Source organism: Dromaius novaehollandiae, chromosome 15 (assembly GCF_036370855.1).
Source record: "Dromaius novaehollandiae isolate bDroNov1 chromosome 15, bDroNov1.hap1, whole genome shotgun sequence".
NCBI classification, from domain to species: Eukaryota; Metazoa; Chordata; class Aves; order Casuariiformes; family Dromaiidae; genus Dromaius; species Dromaius novaehollandiae.
In genome coordinates this window covers 18,624,410-18,649,046 of record NC_088112.1, presented here as the reverse complement: position 1 = coordinate 18,649,046, position 24,637 = coordinate 18,624,410, and the positions used below count along the sequence as shown (strand labels likewise).

At 40.1% G+C, this 24,637-nt stretch overlaps 1 protein-coding gene across 1 annotated transcript in view; it reads left to right on the top strand.

Annotated features, from left to right (window-relative positions):
- SPOCK1 (SPARC (osteonectin), cwcv and kazal like domains proteoglycan 1) overlaps positions 1-24,637 on the top strand; it is a 324,732-nt gene that overhangs the window by 187,800 nt on the left and 112,295 nt on the right. Inside the window, exon 4 of the mRNA XM_026101957.2 lies at positions 77-191. Coding sequence (XP_025957742.1) covers positions 77-191 — 115 coding nt within the window. The remainder of the gene's footprint in view (positions 1-76; positions 192-24,637) is intronic.

The following is a 24,637-nucleotide window of genomic DNA, read 5'->3' as shown; positions in this document are numbered from 1 at the left end:
AGTTGTCTGGATTAAGCAGCCAAGAGAGAACTTCATATACATTTCTAACTTTCTTTTTTTGTATGTTTTTTTATAGCCCTTGATCCATCCAAAGATCCATGCCTGAAGGTGAAGTGCAGCCCACATAAGGTGTGCGTCACTCATGACTATGAAACGGCGATTTGTATAAGCCGCAAGCAGCTGGTACACAGGTAAGGGAACTTTAGGTTGTTTGAGGCTTTTTCGTGGACTCCAGTAAGGTCAGAACAACCAGAATGAGAAAACTCCAAGGTGAACATTAAAAAGTAATTTTAAGGCATTCTTTTAAGGTGTAATTTGCATTTTTTCAGAAACCAAACAGAAGTCTTATTATTTATAACAGGCCCTTCCAGAAAAATGAACAGGAACATGATGCACCCTCCAGTCTGGAAAGCAGAAGACCCTCCCAACCCTGGGAGAGGTTTTCTCCTCTCAGAGAGCAGAAACTGGGCATATTTATAAGTCTGAAAACCTGGTACATGAAAACATTGTGTTGGACACATCCACAGTTCCTATAACTTATTTTGAAGCAATTAAAAAGAGATCAAAACAGATCTTTTTATATATGTCAAGCCTCTGCTTAAATTTGGTAAAGAAGAGAAAAAAGTTGGTGGAACTTGGTAGAATATCTCCCTAGGGAGTCACGCAATTACAGAAAGCTCCAGATTTGATTGCAGAGTGACCGAATTAGGAAAAAATTAAATAACTAGAATGTTAAGAAGTTTGCCCAGGATGTTCAAATTAGACCAGAGAACGTCTCTGAGAGAAACTGTGAAAAAACAAAGAAAAGCTTCCTGAGCACTCTCAGCTTAAAACCTCATTCCTCACACAGCATAGGTTGAAATATGCTGCGGTCAGGGACTGTTGAATGGTTGAGTGCTAAACATTCACTTTAAATGCTTTAGCACGACATTTAATAATACTTAAAGCATTATATGTTACATCTTTCTTTTGAAGTTTACTCAAAGGCGTTTGTAGAAAACTGAGTTTACTGATCAGTGTGTCTGCAATTTAAGAAAAATGTGTTGTGTTGCTTTCAATACATTCGTATAATAAATTTGGGCACTGATCTCCACCTTCTTTCCCCATTTAGTAGGGAGGCAAAAAAATTTCTTGTAGCAACTCTGGTCCCTGAATGCCATTGCCAGCTGAGGCTGGAGTTCCACAACAGTTTAAGCCAGACTAAATCAAGCATGATCAGATTCCCTTGTGCCAGTACTAAGTCTTGTTTTACCTCACGGAGACCTGGCTGCAGAAGCTAACCCAGTAAAAACCTGCTGGTCTTTGATTCATAATCCAAAGTTAATGCTGTGATGTGGGTGAAGCACTATGTTCAATCTTCATTTTTCAGCATGGAATGAACCCTGCAAGGATTTTAGGAGTATGGCTATATGCGGTACTTACTATATAATGACATTTTTGGCATTCTGTAGCTACATTTTCCAGTTAGGATGGATTTAAAGCATTTGCATTACATAATAGTCCTTATGATATATAGACATAAATGTTGAGCCAAATGCTTTCTGAGCTATTTCCAGTATTTGATGTCCCAGAAGTGGTCAAAATGGTACAGAGTAATGACAGAGAGGGGGAGCTGGATATTGCTTTTTTTCCAGAAACCAAGCTATGTTCTGTGTGATCTCTCTGTGATTCCTCCACTGCCTGCAGCTATTTCGGATAACCTTTGAGTAGCACTGTGGCTGTGGGGATGAATAGAAAAGTACTGAACCCTTACTTTGAAAATTCTCCAAACATTTTCCATCAGGTTTTGCAGTGCTGCAAGAATTACTGTTGATGTGGGATGGTGCCACATATGTCCCCAAAGTGTTTTTATTCTCAAAATACACAGCTACCTAATTGCCTCAGAGGGTAAACACGTCAGTGAGGAGAGTAAGCAGGACAAATCTTTTGCTCATTTGAATCAGTGAAGTGACACTGCTAAAGAATTTCATCTTTAGTCTCAAAACGTGGTGTTATCTTTTCTGTGCCTGACCCAAATACTGTTGTATGTGTGACTCCAGTCTCATTTAAGACTGCATGAATTAGGAGCAAATGCATTACAGGAGGTGGAGTTGGACCTATTTAAAATGAATGAAAGCCTGAATACATTAGTGCATGCGCATGTGGAGGAAGAAGCATCAAATACCACAGCACCATAATGCTTGTTTTGTGCATCCTCTGTGCTTTTGGGTGCGCTCAGAAGGATTTTCCATTTCATGCATCATTATCAGCTTGCTGTAGTGGCTTTGCAAAGCATGTAGGCTCAGCAGAAAGTAATCGGGAGAGCAACATCTTATGTTAGTGCTGGGGCTTCCAGACAGAGCTACGCCAGTTTGCACCCCCTGATTATCTGGCCTGCTGAATGGCTGCAGCACAAGGAAAGTGTATTTATTACGGGCATAATGTAGCTAACTTTGAAACCACCAATGCCACAGATCATAGCATTTTGCCAGCACATCCTCTAAAGCGTTTACAGTACAAATTTGGCAGGGCATTAAGAGAAAAGGCAAGACTGAGCACTGATTGAAGAGCAGGTAAAAGATAAATTCAGAAGAGATCTCTTATATGTTTAATAGACCTCGGACTAATAATAGAACCTTATGACATCTTTTGCGTGGATTAAAACCTGCTTAAATTTGGACATGATCTATGAGGAAGAGCCTTCATTAGTTCACCTTGCATGAGACACAGTGGTTAATATCTCACAAAGATTTCTCACACCTTCGCAGTCCTTTAAAACTTGGTGCCATTTGTCCCTGCTGGTATTGCTAGTGCAGCTCAAGGAAGGGAACGATGTCACTCCTGGAGCTTTTTTGAAAAGAACAGAATGAGAAAAGAGGATTGTTGAAAATGTAATGGCCATATTAACATGTCTGGGATTTACTGCTTTGTTCAGTCCATTTAACTGGTGTCACCAGCTGATTCATCACCTCAGTGTATGTCATCACGAAGGTGATCCCGTGCAACATCTGTTTCTCTGCTGTGATTGAGGAATCCAGCTCTTTTACTCATTTCTCAGTGCTTCTGGGGCTACTGGTGCCAATAGAAGCCACTACTGAGTTTCTCTCTCTCTTTCTCTCTCTCTCTCTCTCTCTCTCTCTTTTTTTTTTTTTTTTTTTTTTTTTTTTTTTTTTTAAGATCTGGACCAGTTCCCAGATAAAACATCTGCTCTTCTAAATTATACATCAAAGGGCTGGTCTGACCAAGGAGGCGGTGTTGACAACTCCACTTATCCGCAATAAGTGGACAAATCTCCCTCTCTTTCCATAGAACATCTGGAGCTGATACTCCATTTCTGGGTAGTTTGGACTCCGTGGAGAGCAAACCCAGTAAAACCTCCCCAGCAGATGTATGAAACTGAGCGTTTTCTGTACAACTGCTGTTGTTCATGCTAATTGGGTGGCTTAAGCTGAATCCAAAAGGGAGTTGAGGAATGAGAGAAATAAATAATTGCACAAATGTCAGTGACCCACCTGCTTTGAAGAACTGCTTGGGCGTATTCCAGAAAAATCTCTTACCGCCGCAAATGTGCTTTTTAGGGATTTATTGGAAGGGTTACACACACAGGCAGGGATTTTAAGCAGTGCTGTTCCTCAATGTCTCTGTATTAGGTCAACAGTTACCTTTTAAAATGCATTAAATACAGGGTCCGTAAACCCTGACCCGTTGTTTTGATCTCCTCCCCGCTTCTTGCCTGCCAGTTTTCTCTTGCTTTCGTGCAGTCGTGCTAAATGCTAATGGGAAGCTGGAGCTGCTCCCAGCCTTCCTTCAGGGGTGATATGATCCCGTGCCAAATCCCGGACTCCCCTGTTTTAGCAGCCGCCCAGTGCAAGGGAGTGTTTGTTCCCAAGCTTTTGGTGTTTAATTTGGAATGAATTATGTGATAATGTTTATCCACACCTGAATGCGTGAGCAATCTGTATTTTGATGTCTCGTAACTGGATCAAACCTGGGAGATGATCATAAGCTGTGGAGTTGGTAAGAACAGCAGTTTGTTCCCCAGTTAGCCTTGCTGGCTTGGTAGCTTGCTTCTTTTCTCTTTTTTTGGTCTTCGGTCCCATTCAGAAAATAGTTGTTCATTTGTGTTTTAAGTACAGTTCAGAAAAAAAAGTGTATCCCAAAGGGAACACTAAAAAATAACATTATGCAGCTTCCCGTTGGTCTGTTTATCAGTGTTAGTTGTATGTGTTTCACTGGGCCTTTTCGACAGGGGTACCACAAGTGGCACGATCAGAGAAACCAGACTGTGATAGGGCAAGACCATTCTCTAATTTATTCATTTTTTGACTTTCTCTTTTGACTTTTTTGCCTTTCTGTGGAAACTGTCTACCTAGCCAGCACTTTATTTACTCCAGAATGTTTCCAAAGCAATGTGGGATTGTTTCTAACTTCTCCACAAAATCACATTTTTCTTCCTGTTTATGCTAAAAATGGCACATAAGGGAGGTGACTCCCTACCAGGGAGAATTTGCCCTCATTTTGTGGAAGTCCTAGAGCTTTCTTGTAAGCTACACATATAAGAAATATAGGCAAAAGTAGGCAGAAAATTTGGAAAATCTGCCATAAGAATCCTGTTCTTTTAGTTATTATTTAATCTTAGCTGATGAATAATGCAGTCGGTGTCAGCTGGAGCTTCAGTTGGCCACAGCTCGTTCATCCATCTTTTGTGGGCGGTATGCCAAAAGATGCGGCCTGGGACACTGTGTCTTTCCTAGGATAACGGGACTCCCTGGTGGCTGTTCCGTAACTTTAGTTATGAAATCCAGGACTCTGCACAATAATTCAGGATAAAACCTCTCTATGGTCATTATGAAGGTTAAATTGTTAATGTCTGCACTGGACATAGAAAACATAAATATCCAAAGTTATTTTTCATATCTGCAGAGCTGTTTATAAGGTCCGGGAGGAAGTCACAGTTGAGCGTTGATTTTTACTGCAGCATTGTTTATGAGCACCAAATGGATTCTTTTGTTGATTAACATTTTCAGACTTATGGGAAGAAAACTGCCCAGTTCAGAGTGAAAATAAAAGCCTTTGACCATTGTTTTAGAAAAAAATCAACTTTCCATTCCAAATTTGTTGGGGGGGGGGGGTTCCAATTAACAATACAACAACATTTATTTTTCTATTAGAACTGTTGTGCAGTCATTACAGCTGCATTCTTTCCCTAAAAGAAATGGTTTCATGCAAAACATTTTATCCGCCCTTAATGGTGAGGATTTATTTCCCTTATCTGCTGGCATAAATTTTTGCTTCAGAAGAAAGAGGGTTGAACTATTTGGTTAAATATACACTCATGAAAACCCGACAGATTGCAGTAGGATTTTTTTTTAAACAAATATACTGTATTGGGGGGAAATGCCAAAACTTAGGCTTATTATATGCAAGGGCCCCTCTTACAGGAACTTGGAGAATTGTTTTAATCTGCTATGAATAGAAGTTCTAGACACGAACAGAATGGAGTAAACAGTATTTGTGTATTTTATAAACTATAGTGCATTGCTCTGTTAAGACCAGTGTTCTTTCTAATATCTAATCACTCATGGTAGATGGGTGTAACTGTGGCTCATGATGTTTGTCCAGGAAAAGAATCCAGGCAGATCAGTGAGAGGCGCCTTTGAGGTCAGAGCAAAAGGACATCACCTAATGTGATGTGCAGGTGGTGTGCAAGTGGTGTGGCATGCAAGTCTCAGAGGAAACTTGAAAGCTTTTCAAAGTATTTCAGCTCCAGACTACCTGACAGCAAAGGCACGCCTCTGCTACAGTGTGGAAGCTTTGGAGTCTGCAGCAGACAAATAAATGGAAATCAGGAAGGTTTGTTTTTCTTGCATGGGCTTAAGTTGCCTTCTAATAAGACAGAGAGCGCATGGTATGGTGTGCCATCAATCTACAAGCGTTCAAGGGGAGCACTGAATAACAGAAAGACCTGCCTGCAAGTCTGGCACTATCCATTCTTCCCAGCTGCATCTATTTTTTTTAATTTTGATTATGAAAATTACGATGTAAGCGTGAACTCCCAAAGGCCAATAGCTTTTTCTCCAAAACAGTTTCCATCTTTAACAGTCTGGGATTAAGTCCAGGGATGCTTAAATATTGGAGCAGCTCTCTCTGATTTTAAAAGCAGATATTACTCTACTGAACCAGATGATGTGTAAACTATAGGTCTCATTCCCCAGTTGGTCCATTCCTCAGGTTCAGCTCTGTCTAAGGTAAGTTGCTGTTAACTGAAGAGGCCATAGGGAGAGTTGCTGGAGAGACAAGCTTTCCTCTGTCTAGCGGGTGTGAGATAGTTCTGGTCTGACCCATGAGAGTGACTTATTTGCTGCCAGGAGTTTCTGTAAAAAACTCCAAGTTATTATTTTCTGGAGGGAGCTGGTTATAGTCTCTCCTCTCAGTAGATAAGATTTCATGTACCTTCTGGCTTTTCCCAGGCTCCAGATACTCTGTCAACTTTGGTGCATCTCAAAAGTCAGAGGTAAAAAATAAGACCCCTGAATATTAGCCAACATGTGCAGGGAACAGCTACATCTAGAGAACTCCATTTTCCTTGACTTTAAGTACTGGAAATCATCTTTAAAACTGAATTCAAATGCACTGTGTGTATAGCCAAGGCATGTCCCTTGTCCAAGGCATGGCACTTAACACAGAGAAGAAACAATCCCCAGCAATAGAAAGATCCGTTGCTGAACACATGTCCCCTAGCTATTCATATCTCTAAAATAGCTAGTTTGTGAGGATAAACCGGTTATATCATTGCCTTTTTTTATTCTGTGAAACTTCATTATGCGTTTGATAAGATTCGTGTTGTCCTTCAGAAGGCCTGTCTTCATAGCTCCAGACTCTAAAAGCCAAAAGTGCTGAAGGGGCAAAGCATTGCCCATGTTTTGCACCAGGAATTTTGGCACATTTTCTAACACACACACACACACACACACAACAGCTACCTAATGTAGCTGTGCTGAAGGATGTTCAAGCAGAGCACAGATACATGCTGGGGAAATTGCTCAGCATCTGACAGGGGATTGTCCCCAAGAGCCTGGGTATGAAACGCACTGCATCCCCAGGCCAATTAGCCACTCCACAGACTCCGCTCCCCAGAACGGGTAACTCATCACTAGTCATGCTTCATCAGCCTTAGAGCTCATTAGAGTATTACAAGGTGACTGTCTCCTATTGGACATGGGAAATTGTTGAAATATATGATAGCGCACAGCTTTTTTTATAGTGGATTTTAGAATGCGTAGTCTTCAGCTTTGTCTGCTTTGGCAATAGCAGGAGATGAACTTGTTCCTGCTATCGACAGGGGATTTACTATGTTTTATTAACAGTCACCAAGCACCTGGCTGCTAAGGTGAATGTCTTTCCGCTAAGGTCGTTCTCTTTGATTCTGCAGCTCCGATCTTACTGTGCTCTGCTTTACCGTGAGCCTGCTGCAGGCACAAAGGGACACACAATGGTTATTGAGATGTTCTCCCGCTGCAGAGTTCCTCTTAGACCAATATCAGAGGGCTCATTAAAAACCACATCAACGCCTCTGGATTACTCTGCTAACACCAGAAAGTTATTATATTGAATAGGATAAGAAAATAGCTCATTATCTTTGGCACTGTAATTAACATTTATAAATATTTTAGTTTGTGCGTTTAAAGACAATATTTTTGGATTGGTTGATTGCTGCCTTGTATAGTCCTCCTCTTATTATTTCTAGTTGTACCCTTTTAGCAGTGTATAAAAATGGACCAAAAGTGGCTTCCTGGATCATTAAGTCCTATCCCCCTGCAACAGTATGATATAAACTTGTTCATTAACCTACCAAGTCCCGTCTTAAAGGTAATAAGGTTTATTGCCCCCACTCCTCCGACTGGAAAAATCCTTAACATCTCTACTTTTCTGGTTAGAAACCTGCTAATTTCCAACCTAAATTTATTCAAAGCCAGTTAAAATTCCTGAAGCTTTCCTAAACGGTTCCTCAATATTTATTTAGAAATAATGACCTTCTCTTGTTTTGCTAGACTAGGCAAATGCTCTTATTCTTTTCTCATAAAAAGCCTCTCATAAAAAGTCATTCCTCTGACTGTCCTCGTTCTCCTTTGTAGCAGAGCTTGCTGGGCTTGGCTGCTCGAAAAGAAACCCCAAATTATCATTTTGTCTTTTTGATATTTTAACTCTTTGCACATCTTCAGGTATTATAGTCCCTCTGAGTCATTGCTCATTAATATTTTAATCTTTATTTCTTAAATTAATCCCCTCTTTAAGTGCCTGTTCATCCACCCCTGCTTTAAACCTGTCCTTCCCTGAGCCCCATTAGCAAACCTGCAGTTGTGCAGGTGGGCTTTCCGCCGAGCTTTCTAGAGCAGAGTTTGGGCTTTGCTGTTGTGTGGCATGGTGTTGATATTCTGGGTATCTCCGGATAGGTCAGAATTGTGTAAATACATGTGCAGGTTGCTGTTTCAAGGTTTCTTGTTTGGTATATATTGCTCTTGATATCACTTCTTGCAAGGTCTGAAAAAAATGTTCTTGTTAAGGTGATTTTCCTACATCCAGTAGCCAAAATTACTTTCCTCCACAGCAAGCTTATTTATGTTTTATGATAATAAAACGGGGGGGAGGGCTGAAATAAGCCAAGCCTCGCAGAGCGTTGTGGAAAATGTAATTATAATCATTTCAGTTTTACATTACCAGATTTCCACCACTGTGGTGAGAAAAGCTTTTGTTTATATTGCAAGATTAAGGCTAGGTCTTTTCTGTCCCTCAGCTGAATATAGAGTCTAGTGGTGCCAACATTGCCTCTCTCAGTATAATTGCAGCCTTTTTGTGGGTAGTCTGTATATAGAGGCTGAGTGTGACTGAGCTGGAGAATGAAGATTGTAGTCCACATCTTTCCGTTGTTCAAGAGATTTGGTGAGATAAGACAACTCTCTGAACAGTTCAAAAGTCTTTTTAGTGCTTTCTCCTCTCCTTTTTTCCTTATTCTCTGATTTCCCTTTGATTTCATCATTGTATGGAAATCTGCATAAAGTCAGAGTTGGCAGAATTCCTCATCTGAGTAGCCTTATTCATGGGACAGTGTACTTGAATAACATTTTCTAAGACACCTTTAGGAATTACATACAAAATGCAATGTTTAGAGCTCTATCTAACCCGTGAAACTTAAGTGTGTTGGTGGAAAATGCATGTCTGAAAGTGAACACATGAGTATGTATTTGCAAAAGATATACAGAGAGAACACAAGCCAGTAGGAAAACTTAAATATATGAAAGACAAAATATTGGCAAATCAATATTTGTTCTACAACAGTTTTGCTATCTTACTGGGTTCTTTTGTTGGCTAAAGACCTGATTACCATAATTTATACATGGTTATAAACTATAATTTACATCATCATATATGTTATCAGCAGAATTGGTCATACATAATTGTCTTGGTAGAGCTCTCATCACTTCGTCAAGAGCGTTAAGTTAGCATCCAACACCTCCCATTTCCCTTGAAGGCTTCTGAAAATCTTAGGATTTCAACGAAGTTTTTTTTTGAAAGTTGAATCTGAGCTGTCTGTAGATACCTGTAAGGAAGCTGAATTATAGGTTACTCACCTATATCATGCCATTTGTGTGTTCCAGACTTGGACTGTGAGCTGTTTACAGCATACAGGATGTTGGCTTTTTTATTGTTTGCAAAGCTCCTTGTGCAATCTAAAGTGAATAAAAAATGAAAACAATAATTGGTATAAATGTCATCTGCTTGGCAAATGTCAGGAGAAGATCTGGCAACCAGTTAAGAAAAATTAAAAAAGAACTTACAGAACCCAGGAACAAATGAAAAACATTTGAGGGGACTCACTACCCATGTATCCTGGTGGTCTGAGGAGTTAGGCTTGTATATGGAGCAGCTTTAGTAATTCTTGAATTTTCCATGCTTCATCAAACAACCTTGACACAGCATCATTATCACAATTATTAAAATATAAACAGGTAAATATATTCAGCTGTGGGGCTTCTACATTGTTAGAATTGCACATGAGGGGACCAGCAAGAACAGCTGCACAGGCTCTCCACATCCCTCTCGGTGGCACCACGTTTGACCGTTGACCTTGTAGATGAGCATGTGTTACCTCCTTGAGCTGCTGGCCCATTTCTTCTGTGGCTAAGTTAATCCTCACAGGACTAAGAATCTGCAGTCTTTCTAGGCTTACCATAGCCTAGTAGGTTAAGGATTGATTTGCGGACTCAAGCTCTCTGTGTTTGCTATATACTAAAATCTTAACCATAAAGTTGCTGGAAGCGACTTTGTAATAATATTTAATGCGTGTCTGTATTTTTGCGGTTTATCCCCATCTTAAATCTGTTGAGTCAGAATCCAGTCAGTCAGAAATTATTATTTAATGTTTACAAATGACCGCTGATGCTCTGTAAATTATTCTCTGTTTATACAATAATCTGTTTACTGGGGATTCTAAATTTATTGCTGGGTTTTTGCTTTAGAAGCCCCAGGATATGAATGTGTTCAGTGGAAAAGTCTTTTTAGTGCTAATAAAAGGCATGTTTCTGTAAGATTGGGACTGATGTTTACAGGGAAGGAGTTTTATTAAAGCCTTTCTTCAATTTCCAACATCCCATTATATTGGGAAAAGTATTAAATGTGCACCATTGTAAAATCTGCCTTTTGATAAATGGTATTATACATTCCAGTTGCAGTGCATATTACAAATAATATATTTTGTATGAAATTTGCAAATTAGGCCTTCCAAAATAATGCATTTCATTTGATGCTGGTCAGTTTGCTGTTTTTTACAATTGTGTGTCTTCAATATCATGCAGACTCAATGTGTATTACTTTCAAACCTATCACACAAAGGCTGATCTTTATGGTTCATAACACTGTTCTATGTTTTATCTTTACATTTCCAAAATTTTTCTGTTATTACTCCTAAAGCCTTTCAATAGCAGTGAAAGGTGTTGATAGCAATAGGCTAAATCTCTAGTCAGCTGGGCAAAAGTCTTCTTCTGTACCTCTTGCAGTGCACTGTTCCTGGCTTCGTACCTTGTGCATATCGCCTGTAAAGGTGGAAGCGGCTTTTTGCAGAATTCTGCAGGATTTCATATCTTGTTCAACGTCCTTGGTAACTTCAGTCACAAAAAGTCACTAGGAAAAATGATGACCAGGACCACCCCTGGGAATTCATCAGCAAGTATCTGGGCTCCCATTTTTGAGTAAGAGTTTGCAGAAAACTTAGCTGTTCAGACCTTTTCCAGCTAGGTATGTGGAAATGGCAAACCTATAGCCATGAAGGCATGAGTGACAGCTCATATAAGAAGCTGGAGTAGGTAATCTTCAGTGTTTTATCCCATTCAGAATCATGCAGTTCCATCCAATGGCACTCTTGAAAAAAATTGCAATATGCTATGAACATACAACAAAAAGGGGCTTCTGTATCAGTTATTTTCTTATTTGATGCAAGTTATGCTATCAAAATTAACTTTTAACCTATTGCTTCCTACTTCTTTAATATTTCAATTTTTATTATTCTCTTTTTTTATTAATAAGCTTGTGATTCCCTGCTTAGTGCTTTGCCAGAGATCATCAAGAGCTCAACGTACAGATTTTCAATTTAGTCATTTTATATCAGATTAATTCAACCAATGAGCCACGAATGACATTATTTATGGACATGAGCCACCAAATTACAGTCTCTTTAAAGCTCTGTACATATGGAGTACTAACACTGGTTGGAAATCAGCCCAAAATGTTTTGCTTTTTTAAATAAGTCTGCTCAGGTGTCACTGTTTCACTTGCAAATTAACTATAAAAAGGCAATGCCGTGCTGTTAAATTTTTAGGCAAAAAGTGTAATATGTCAACACACTTCTGAAAGACATCTTGTCTATATTTCTAGATTTAAAACAGTTTTATAATATATGGTAATTTCATTCTTGTCAATATCTTTCTGTATCTTAAAAAGAGAGGAGAGGGAATAAATCTTGCCATTTTCATGTAGTATTTTACTCTACTTAATGTTCAGACAACTTTTTCTTTTTTTTTTTTTTTTTTTTAAGAGGCTCAGGAAAGGAGAGACTATGCCAATATGCCTTGTGGTTACAGTCCATATCACCAATGCACAATTCCTGTGTAATCTCTTCAACAACAGACGATCAGATGTTTAAACTTTGAAAGCTAATGAGTGAAAAAGAAGTTCTCGTCTGTGGTTTGAGCTCTTCTTCTCATTCTTTCTGTGAAAGTCAGTGCTAAATTCTCAGTGCTGGTAGTCAGAAGACCAAGTTTGCTCATGTACCAAGCCTCTCCGTTGCTCCCCAAAGCGGTGGGGTTGCTGCAGGACCCCACAGCTCCCAGGTTTGGCCTGGGGATGGCCAGGAGACTCTGAGCAGAGGCTGCGGGACGGCCCTGAACTCCAGCATTCCCTTTGCTCACTGGGCCAGCAAAGCACGATTAGGTCTATTAAAGCCTAATACTTGCAAAATTAAAATTAAAATTAGACTCTCATACTCACAGGCTTATGCAGTTGGAAATCTATGGGTTCATTTTATGTTTGGAGGAAATCTTTTCTCCTTTTCCATATATAAATTCAGTGGTATGTCTTTTATTACGGACTGTATGTTCATTGAAAGCCACTTAACTGGCTACAGTGTAGAGCTGTCTAAAATAAATTAATCAATAAATAAATAGCAAATATATCATGATAGATTCTGATACATTAATGAAGCATAATCACCAGGGACATTTCTACAGATCCATGCTATTAAGTCCTTGCGGAATAGCAGGGGCAGGAAGATTAACAAATTTGCGAATTAGTTAAGTGAGAATTATGAAGTTTTCGTTTCACTATCAGTTATTGGATTTACATTCTCTACTTTAACAATGAAATCCTAAAAGACTCATTGCAAGGAAACACACGAGAATGTTCAGCGGTTGCGATTTAAAAACTCAAAATTTCTGGCAGATTCCACAGAGTTATTTCATATTGCAATTACTATATAAGGGGGGGAAAATGCTAATTTATACTGCACTCAGGGTGCAACTGCCAGCTTTATAAAATCCACTATTGCAATTAGGTGCAGTGCTTAAAACAGATTTTCATAAACATGGTGCGTCACGAGGTGGATAGACTCCCCCGGCTCGTGGCTTAGTGTAGTGGAAATATCTGGACAGTCTTGTTGCAGACTCAGCTGAGCTCCCTGCTGAGATTTTTTACATTGGCGTGTTTTGAGAAAAGGGAAACAGAAATGGGCTTAAAATGAAAACAGCCTTTCAGCTTGAGGTATCGAGTAGCCAGGTTCTGGAGTTTTCTGGAAAAATGGTTTTTCTATCAATTCAGCAAAACTTTTTCCAAGAATGTGCAGAACAGTTCTTGACAAGCAAGTCTCTCACCTTGGGAATACTAGTAGATGGGTGAAGAGACCTCAAAAGTAGGATGTAAGAAATAGAGGTTCAAGCCTTCTGACTCAGGGAGAAGAGTGTCCTGTGTCTTCTGGCAAGTGGTTATTGGCTTTTGCTTTGCGGCTTTCCCTCAAAGTTTGGGGTTTATTCTTTTCTTTCAGTGTGTTTCCCTTTTGCAGAAAGACATACTAATTGGAAAAGGGATTTGGTCAGTTTAGTTACCATTTGTAAATAGAGAAAATGAGACATTTTATTCTTTCAGGATTATCTAAAGAGGCAGGCTATGACTTTGGTCTTGGAGAAGTGTCCGGAGATATTCTCTCTCTCGTTTTAATTATTTGGAAGTAGTCTGGCATTGCTGCTTTCGCAGTTCATTTCTACAGTGTTAGAGATGAAACACGCTGGATTACGAGTTCTGAAAAACAAAGTCCTCTGCTTGGGTCTGACTTGATTTCTGTCTAATGCAAACTAGGCACAAGAATTCCCAGTCACCTTTCTCTTCCATTTTCCAGGATAGTTTCTAAAATAAGCTGGTATTGCAAAGTAGGCCTTCCTAATAGCCCTCAACTTGCCCTTTTTCTGAGAACTCTCTTTGCATACTGAAGAATAGGTAACTTCTTTCATTACATCTCTTCATATTTTTCCACAAAAAGCAAATGCTTCAGTGTTCAAAGAAGTATCTACTAGACCTGCAGCATTCGGACAAAAGTCTCGCAAATGCTTGTGAACGCTTAGTGATGTGATCGTTCTGAGTGCTGCAGTAGTTTGCTTATATTACATTTTAACTCTAGCGGCAAAATCTTGTCCTAAAATAAATCTTCTCTGACAGTCTCTGTATTTGTCTCCTGCCTAGAAGATGCAGACTTTGAAAAGAAATGATTGTGTCTCATAATAAGGGTTTGTGTTGTCTCACACATCCAGATCAACATACTCCTATGCAATGTAACATAATTTTAAAATATAGAACAATTGTGGTACCTTAAGGCCATTACAGCCTTGTGCAATTTGAACATCATGTTACTTTTCAGAAAGGAAAATACATCCAAGGGCTAAAGCATTACTGCGCAGTTCATTGGAATCCCAATTATTTTCACTCATGTAAAATATTTTATCTCCTGTTTATGTATTTTTATTCCTCCTCTGGCCCAAACTATATTCTTTTCTTTAGATTTCTCTCTTCTTTCTTTCAGCGCTGGACTTTGGAGGGACAGTAATGTCCTCCCAGTTATAAATGGCTTAGAGTAGCTTTTTATTGCAGTCCCAGTTTTGACCCACACTGAATCAATCAATCATCTGTAAATTTTTTGTGTAGTGCTTTCTCCTAAAAAGGAATAGATTTTGTAAAAGTTTTTGAGAAGATATTTGAAAAATGTAAGCTATTTCACTTTGATAAAAAAGTCTTTGCAAACTTATCCTTTATCTAAGTTCAAGGTTAACATGTTCTTTGCAACTTCATATCTTAAAGATATGAAACTAGAGTCTCCTAGTTTTGTTCTGAAGTAACATTTAAATTGCCACTGAAAGAGAACACAGCCTTGAGATTACCTGACAATTGTGTTAGTTCTTCTTCTGTTCACCTTTTTTCTTTCTCCTCTTTCCCCGGCCACAATTTTAGTCTCAAACTGCATTAACCGCATGAGTCTCAATAAAACACAAGGGGGAAATGTAACCTAATCTCTCTCTCCTTAAATCAGTTTATTAATATTCTTTCTTGAACTTGGTGGGGAACTGTTTTTCTGTCTCTTCACAAATTCAGCGTTTTTAGCTTTTCCCCATCTTAACTGTGACAAAAACCCAAAATCTTGAAAAAAAACTCATGTTCTGACAAATGAAAGATTGGGTCAAATTAATCAAAGCATTTGTTCAAATAATCTTGAAACATTTTAGTTTGATTTCAACCTTCCATTTTTAAGATCTGCCAGTGTAAGTTACATCTTAACAAGAAAAGGCTTCTAATCTAAACTAGCCTATAATTCTGAGTTTGGATAAGCAAAACATTTTGACAAGATCAGCACTTTTCTCTTTCAGCATTTTTACAGGTATGGAAATTCACTTTTCCAGGGAGGATTTTGTTTTGTCTACATTTTGCTTCTTTGAGAAATATTGAGGTTAACTGTCCATATTCCCAGTTTCAAGAGAAACTAAGAGCAGAAGCCACTGAACCACCAACTACTCATACTAACTGCTCATACTGACACACAGGAAATAAATAAGTAGGTTGGAAATGATTATTCTAGTAAACAGAGTCAAAATAGTTGAAGGAGAGATGTTTTTTTGTTTCCTTCCAATTGTTCTATAAAACGACATTGCTGAAGTCTGGAATTTGCTAAAAAAGGAGAGGAAAAGCTTTTTCAACACGTGATTATTTGGCAGTATCATACCTAGCTAGCTATAATATGCACTAGAAAGCACGGACCTCTTGGAAGGCTACATGCCTTATGTCTCACAGACTCCCTATGCTGTGCACTAATATCCTGTTAATGCTCACTTTGTTACGACTTATGTCTACGCTGCTCTGTATTCATGCAGATACTAAAGAGAACTGACTTTCTATCATCCACAATCATACTATATAAAGTTTAAGAAGAACCAGTAAGTTCTGCTTGGCCAGCTTTGCTCCTCTAGCTCTGTCACAGCTTTCTTATGATGGTATCCAGAAAAATAAAGTTAATTAATGTCTGTGGGGATTGACAATTGGAAAGTCTGCTTTCCTGATTTACCTAACCTCTAGCTTTGATCACCGCTCAACCCATCTTCTTTTATGAAACAAAACAAAGCATTCTAATTAGTTGGTTGTTATCATCTATGAGCATCAACTGTGGAGGACTAATTAGTAGTAATGCACAATGTAAGTCAGTTTCTTCGTTTAATGAGTTAAGAAGTCAAGAGAGTAGGCTTAGTTAAAAAGACCTGAAAATGCTAATAAAGAATCAAAACTGCTCTAGTCTAATATCCGGTCTCTTGACTTGCTCAGAAGACAACTCATCAGAGAGAATACAGGAAGCTTCTCTGTTCTCTGCTTTTTCTTTCCTCTTCTTTAGAAATTCTGTCTTTATAACTTATTGGTATTTAAATTTATGATCCATGTTGAACAAAAAGGACATTTTGCAGTTTCGGTGTATAAATTAGTCTATCCATTCTTCATGACCATACATCGTAATGTTGTCTGCCATTATTCTGGTCAGTCATCTGGCTTTAAATCTCTTTCAAGTCCTTTGAGAGATTTTTTTCTAGTCTTAGCTAATCTAGTTTACCTGAAACCCAAGAGTGCTAAATTGAATTACACTGCGGTCATTCCTACTTAGCAACTCATCCATAGTTAATTTCTTGAGCTCCTGTGTTTTATCTTTGTGTAAATTTTTCATTTGAAACAATATTTTAGCATACTAAAGGAACAGCTCAGAAGTCTGAGGGGTTTTTTTAATTAGACCCTTTGTTAGGTCACAAATTTTTGCTTCGTTTTGAATCAGCTGCCAGAATAACTGAATTTCATAGTCCTTTCAGAAACTCATATTCCAGGTTTTGGTGAAACACGGTGTGAGCTGTTCATTTCCTAATGACTTTTGCCCAGCCCTTGAGAGCACGCCATCGGTATGTTGAGTGTTGAAATGTAAATCCTGCCTTCCTCCTAGTTTAGTAGGTAAGAGCTCTGTCACTGACACCTACACATCACGATCAAGACAAGGTAAATTGTCTGTAGACTGCATGTCAGAAAACACAAGTTGAAGTTTTGATGTTCCTGATATTCAGTGCTCTGATTGCTCCAATTGGTCTGTTTGTACTGCTCTCTGCTAAATTCTGTAAGGTGGCAGAGAAATGAAGATCGTTGGAGAGTGAATCCAAAATACAAAAATATATGGAGCAGCCTTACAGCTACTATACTGCAACCTCAAGAGCAGACTTAGGAGGAGGTTTCACAAAGACTAATTTAGACAGGGAAATTTAGCAGCTTTTGGCTTCCTCTGCATGCAAAGAAATGGGCTTCTGCAGAAAGTAGCTTAGAGCATGTACGTGACTTTCTGGTTGCAGAAAGAAAGAAAGAAATATTCTGTATTTTACCTTTATAAATACCTCCTTCCCCCACCAATAGTATTGCTTACTAAAGACCAAAAGCTCTGGTAAGTCTAATGGTAAAAGTACATTTTTTATCCCCCAAAATATAGACTTAAAATAAGAGAAGAATAGATTATAAACAGGAAAAATGTGAGAATGATTATTCAGGATATTTGAAAGGGCCTTAGAAGAAAAAGTAGGACATAACTAAATCCTTGACACAGTATTTTCCTCCTGGACATAGCAGAAAGCAGCAGGATGACATACTATGGCTTGCAGGTGGGAAAAGAAAGATATGAGAGCTTCAAAGAGTAAGTCCAGATGATGAGGGTGATGGTAGGGGGTGGATGGCAAAAAACAGAGAAGCCAGTGTGAGAGGAAATAGTGTATGCTTGGTTTTGACCATTCTGAATTTCTAGAGTTGACAAGACGTTCCTGACAAGAAATCATAATAGTAAAAAGAGATAGAAGGATAAACCAGAGAGGACACCTAAATATAAAGCTTCTCAGACTTCCCAGGATGCAAGTGTAGAAAGATAAGACTAGACCATGATAGGTAAAGCAGCAAAATGATACTGAGAGACCATGTAGAAATGGTATAATACTTACTATGATACCTCCTAGCAAAGAGGGAAAGAGTAGTTAAGAGTAGGTGGAGAAATAACTGCTTCTACAAGGGACTTTATTTTTTGAGGTTGAATGAGACAGAAGAAAGCCTAAGAAGTAGGACGGGGGAAGTGAAAAGAAAAGCAGATTAGCTGGAAGGACATCAGAGCAGAACGGTCAGATTGAAGGACTAAAAGCAAAACGGTTAAATGCAAGAGTGAGTAGGAAAGAGCACTGAGGTTGCTCACAATTTTACAAAATTCTCCTCAAACAAGTCAACCAGATCTTGAGAAGGGAGGGCTGGAGGAGAGAATGAGAGATGCCAGGCAGATGGTAGACCATGGAGAGCAGATTTGGTGAGGGAAGATGGGTCTTACGAAGAAATGCAACAGCACAGGTGAGAAAAGCAACAGAGTGAATTTGTAGTGCAAAAAAATGTTTGCAGTCCCTAGACGTCCACCAGGGCAGCAGAGAAAATCGTAGGAAGAAAGAATAAGAATAATAAGAATAGGGTATGAGGACTGGGATTGGAGGAGATACTGTTCGGAAAGCAGAAATTCTGGACTGGCAGCTCACAGGAACAGAGCACGACACAAGAACAGTGTGGTCAAAAAGTGGCAATTTTGCATGAGTGAGAGACAGTCGATTCAGGATTAGACCAAATGAGATGACAAACATGAAAAAGTGTCAACCTTCATTCAGTCCTTTCATCTCTCATAAGCTAACTTGTCAAGGACAAATGGGGACAAAACTGTAGTGGTGACGACATAGAGCTGTAGCTGATCACAGTAAGATAAAGAAGCAAAGGGGAATATGTGCTGCAGTGAAATTCAGGTGGGAATGAGCATTTGAAAGTGGAGTGCCATGTATTCAGCCAGTAATGTCCTCCGCATTAAACTGATTCCAGTTTAATAATTTAACAGCAAAGTATTTAAATCTATTTTTATACAAAATCTGTAATAGTCCCAGGTAATACAATGCTATATGTCTACATATATCACCAGTCGAGTCTCACTTTTTCACATGATAAAAATATGCTTTTGAAGAAGCAGCTATAAAATGCTGACACTTTCAAAAGCATAAATATATGGCTACATTGCATTTTAATGGCAGCCCGAGCCTCCGTGAGTAGAGGGACATATGGAACTACATATTGAAGAATATGGGAAGGTTGATGTGTAATGCATGGTTGCTAGGCTCCATGATTCAAGGTCATAGAAAAGTGAAGTTTTAATAGCTCAATGCAAGTAACTCATGAAATGTATATCTTGCAGTTTCTGCAAGTGTGTCAATAGCATTCATCTTCAAATTTTACCTAAAGGTGTGTTTCACCATGTGCTATCTCTAGACTAGATCGTGTGTATGTGCTTAGTATCGTAAATTAATGCGATTATGTAAATTCTGCCTATTGGTTTGGGACTTTCCTGAGGCTCTAGTCACCTTTTATTAAGACATAGCCTGACATAAGATGGTTAATGCTCTTGATGGCCTCATTTGAGAAGTTGGGAATGGTAAAGATATTATGATCTCAAACTCTAGCATCAAATAAGCAGACAGACAGTGCTGGATGTGTAGAGAAATTCAGCAGAATGTATAGACATTCATGGTATCAAGCTCTGTAAATCAGCGCTGCTGAATAAGCAACAGGAGCATTAGCCTATTTAGATGCTAAAAAGGATGTGATTTTAAACTTACCCCATTCCTTATAATATTTATAATGGGCTTGTTTAGCATGTATTTCACAAACTCGCCTGTTATTCTGACTCAAGAAATGACATTCTGATTATTTTTCCAAACCCACCTTTAATACTGCCTTTCAAATACACTCTGGAGGTAGCTTTGGGGTAGGTATTTTTAATTATCTATTGTTTGACAAGCCAGTCTAACACTCACTTCTATTCAGAAATCATATATGAATTCTTAGATAATGAATGCTAATTGTAAAAATCCTCAACAGTTTAATCCGGTGTAGCCTTCTTGAGAATTTAATAAGCCTCTCTCCTAATAAAATGTGTCAGAAGGGGCAAATATTTGGCTAGCACAGCTTGTAACTGATTGTTTGTACCGCAGTAGCATGCATTCGCACACCAGAAGCACTCTGCAGTCATTTCTCGAAAGAAACATTTGGTTTAGTGCCTTGAGGGCAAAGAATTATTACTGTATTTTTTAAAATGCATTTACTTTCTCATCGCTGCCAGCAATACATTGGTTTGTGTGCGGATTGCATGTGGTTCGCCTTAGGAAGAGCAAAATCACCATCACGAAGCAGAACGCAGCTGAGGCTGCTTGGTTTTCGGGGGGAGGCCATTGGTTTTTCCTCTGTGGCTGCAAAGTGACGATAAGATTTGGCAGGCATATGCCGGTGTTCCCAAAGGCTGCCGAGATGGCTGCCGTGACGTAGCGTGCCAGGGTGGCTCGCGGCTCTGTTTGCACCCGTATGGACAGGGCTGGGGTGCCTCGGGCACCCATGGGAGCACCCCTAAGGACTTTCACTCCTGCCGTGCTCGGGAGACCTTTCCGCTTCTCCTTCCACTGATATTCGCTCTTTAACAACAATCTGGACAATGATGGCACACAAATTTCCCTGCTTTTCTGAACTGGAAATACACATTAACTGCCCAAATTTACCCCATTATAGGCAGAGGAGAACAACTTGTAACTGCGAGTATAAGCTGTAGCAGGGAAACGGTGGAAAGTGGCTGTTCTTCCCGGTTTAATGGAAACAATTTTGAAGCTATCTAATCGCATGAAACAGTACATAGTGAGTAAGGATCAGCTTTTCTTCCCAACCAAACCTGACAGCCCAGATTAATCTCACATGCCGTCAGCGGCCGGGTCCCTCGGAGAGCGTGGCAAGCTCCGCCAGCTGCAGGAGGCAGACCTGACCGATGCAATATTTTAATGTCAAGATCATCAGATCCTGGGCCCAGCAAAGTTACCTTCATCCTCTTAAAATGCTTGCTTTTTGGTAGCAGGGAAAAACCCCGTGGGCTGCAATTTTCTATAAGAAAGGAGGAAAGAAAGCCGATGCCAACGCAAGTATTGACTGGGCTGCACGCTGTGCCAAGTGCAGTGTCCGGCCCAGCGTGCGGGAGCCGGGGTTCAGAGGTGGCTGCTCAAGAACACTGCAAATGGCAAAGTGACCAAGCCGATTTCAGCTTTAATTATGCGCTTGCTGCTAGCTCACCTCCTCCTGCAAAATTGCAGTCCCTCCGTTTTATTTCTACCTAGTTTGGTGCCTGAGATTCCTTTTTCTGTTAGTGCAAAAAAATAACAACGAAAAGGAGAATAAGGCTCTTATGAAAATTCATGAGAACCGGCAGAGTTTAGAAGCTGTGCTATTTATTCAGGAGAGCGTAACGACTTTTAAAAACACCGGGAGTGTTTGTTTGCGTGGGGTTTGTGTTTCGGTTCCTCTCCTTTGTGTACCTTGCCAGCTTTTCTATCTGTGCAGCTGTGGAGCATATGCACCAGGTCTGAACTCTGCAAATCATTAAGAATTTAGATTGAAAAATAAATTGCCTGTAAGCACAATAATCTGTTAGCTAAGAGTGTAATGGGGCCTTTTATACAGCGTTTTTATGTTTCAAAGTATCCAAAGGCAGAAATCCGCATACCGTCCTAATGATCTTAATCAGCTCTTAATCTCATCAGTTTTAGTCCAGAAAGAAGTAAGGCCAGGTACAAACATCTTGGAAGAGCTCAATTATACTGAGAGATCCAATATTGTATATTGTGTGTACCTAGTTGTCTTGGCATTTTAATAGTATCCATATTTAATGCCGTATTATAGATGTTTAGAGACAGAGCTTGGGGTTGAGAGAGGGACCTTGCTCAGGCAGATGAATTCAGTGGGATACTTTCTGAGGCAGGAACAGTGCTGCTGGATCTCAGAAATTACACGCAGCAGTAAATCTTCATTACTTTCAAGTATGAGAGCTTGGACATCCCCCATATGCCTTGATCCTGCCCTCCTTTAAGGTATATCAAAGCAGTCGGCCTTCCAGGTCCCCTGAGACTGCATCAGCCTTTCCCAATTCTCTGATCCTTTAATGTCCATAAAAAAAGAAAAAGATTCCTTCATCCTGCAGAACCAGTAACCCTGAGCACCCTTGGCCCAAGACCCTTTATTGTCTTTCAAGACCTTGTTGCTAGCTGGACTTAGTAGGATCCATGCAAGGATCTATAGGGCTTTTTCCCTGCAACATATGGCTTGTTTTTCTTGCAAAATACATTGTTGTACCCAAACTTTCAGTCTTCTAGCTGCCATGTTTCTCCCAGGATGTTGTTTCCCCTATGCTCATTGTTATACTTCCTTCTTATGCTTGAGAAGAAATAGTGTCTGACTCTCTGTCTTCCCTTGGAAATGCCTGGTTTTTTGTTGCATTGGAATGATGCCTACAGATACACTTTTCACCTCACCACTCAGTATTTTTCTCTTTGTTCTTCCTGAAATTTTTCATCTCCAGCTGTAAGTACATCCCACTCTCTGGAAGTAGGCCTGTGGTTGCTGGAGCTCTCCAGCGATGGACAGATTTAACCCCAGCGATGCCGTTGTTTGAAAGGATGGGGAGCAAGCGAGACAGCCGTTTTTCTTTCCATTCCTGCTCACTGCAGGAGGAAGACGTGAACTTGCCTCCTCCTGCCAGGAAGGTCTCCAGGCATCACCCTGCACCATAGGCACCGTCGCACATCTGCCAAGCGAATGCTTATGCAGGAGGCACAGGGAGCAGAGGTGTTTTGTTTCTTGTGGCTCTGTTAACCAGACCTGTCTGGGAACAGATCTGAAGGCAGCCAGAGAATGTAATCAGCAGCCTTAGCACAATCAGATAATTGAAATTATTTCCGTGAATAATGAAATTGAAGGAAGTGGTAGTATGGGATGGTGCTGAAATACCAAGCCAGCTCTGCATGTTGTTATTCTTTGCAGAGGAAGGTGTCAATTCTGGGTAGAAAAATAACTCTGCTCATGTCTGTTCTCATTTTACAGTGTTTGTATAAAATAGAGATTGCACCTAATTCCAAAGCATAGTATCCTTTTGTTTCCATTGTAATATGCGTAGACTGTTTTCTTCACGTAGCTGGAATAGGAGGAAATGACTCCGATAGTGGCTAAAGGTATATATGGCTCTCGTAAAAAGTACAAGAGGTTGTAGAAACAAGACCATAGCTCCAATAAACAAAGCACAAAAATGATACAAAAGGAGAAGAGAGCACTGGCATTTATCCTGGCAGATTTTGACTCTGTCATCCCCCTCCTCAAGAGCGAGAGAAACAACTTATGCAGAGGAAAGCTAGAAACGGCAGCGCACGGCTGGGTTTCTCTGCAGCGCGATAAGCTCCCCTCGGGGAGACGGGAGCTCGCTGTGCGCGAGGCAGGCGCAAGGCACGGGCAGCACATTTCAAACCCTTCTAGCGGGGATCACTCCAGCTTCAGGAAACCTCTTCAAATTTGTTCTGACTGCCAGAGGTCTTTCCAGCTTTTCAGGGAGCCCAAATATTTGGTACCCGTTTTGGTGCACTGAACTTTTTATTTCAATGATAAGTGCTGCTGCACGGGACATACGGCATTTTGGTCTGAGATGAAGTCTGGGAAGGCAGAGAGATGGATGAAATTAATCGTAATCTTGAAGAATGTCTTCGTGGGAGCTGCAGTCGAAAAATCAATAGGCATAGCTCCCAGTCACCTGAAGACAAGGTTATTCAAATAATTTGTTCCTAGGGGGATTTTCAAAAACACGAGGCCAGTTCAGATTTAACTGTTCTGTGGTGTTATATTACGTTAATGAGAGTATATATTTTAATAATATACATTATGTAATTCACACAAAATAAGAAAAAGCTGAGAAAGTCATTTCAGAAGGAAAAATTCAAATGCTCCGTTCTGAAAATGTCTAAATGAAACATTTCCCCAAAGTGCTTCTATTTTAGCAGTACTACATTTTCCAAAGAAACTTCTTCTCATCGGTGTCCTCCCACCAGCTCGAGGGCAGCGGCAAAGCTGGGACAGTGAGATCGCCTTGGCGAGGAGGAAAGGGTCCTGGGCAGAGCCCGTTGGCAAGAGATGCTCTTCCACGGGGCCGGCGCAGCCAGGCGCAGGGCGCGGAGGCTTTTGCTCTTCTGGCCTCGTAGCAGCAGAAGTGGGGTCGCGAGTCTCGGCCCCAGCATGCTCCATGTGTCCAGGCTGGTGCAAAGCCCCCACCTTGGGCTCTCACGCTCCCATGCTGCCCGGGATAAGCCGGCACCACACTGTGTAGCCCTCCAGTGGCAATGGCAGTCGAAGTTAAGTGGCAGTCATTTATCCCCATGAAATAATTCGGTTTTGTCATGTTGATGTTTTCTAGTTCAGGCTTTTTTATCAAAAAATGCCTGGCCAGCTCCGTAGTGTTGGTGTCACAGCTAGACAGGAACTTCAGTGAGCAGCCGTGTTATCTTCAGCGGCAGAAACGGAGAGGTTGTTGTTGCAAGTAATTTGCAGCGTGTATTGAGCCAAATTCTGTGCTTGTGAAACATTTCTGAAACAGTGACTTTCCCAACAAGAAGAGACAGTACCAATCTCTCTGTTTTGTTTA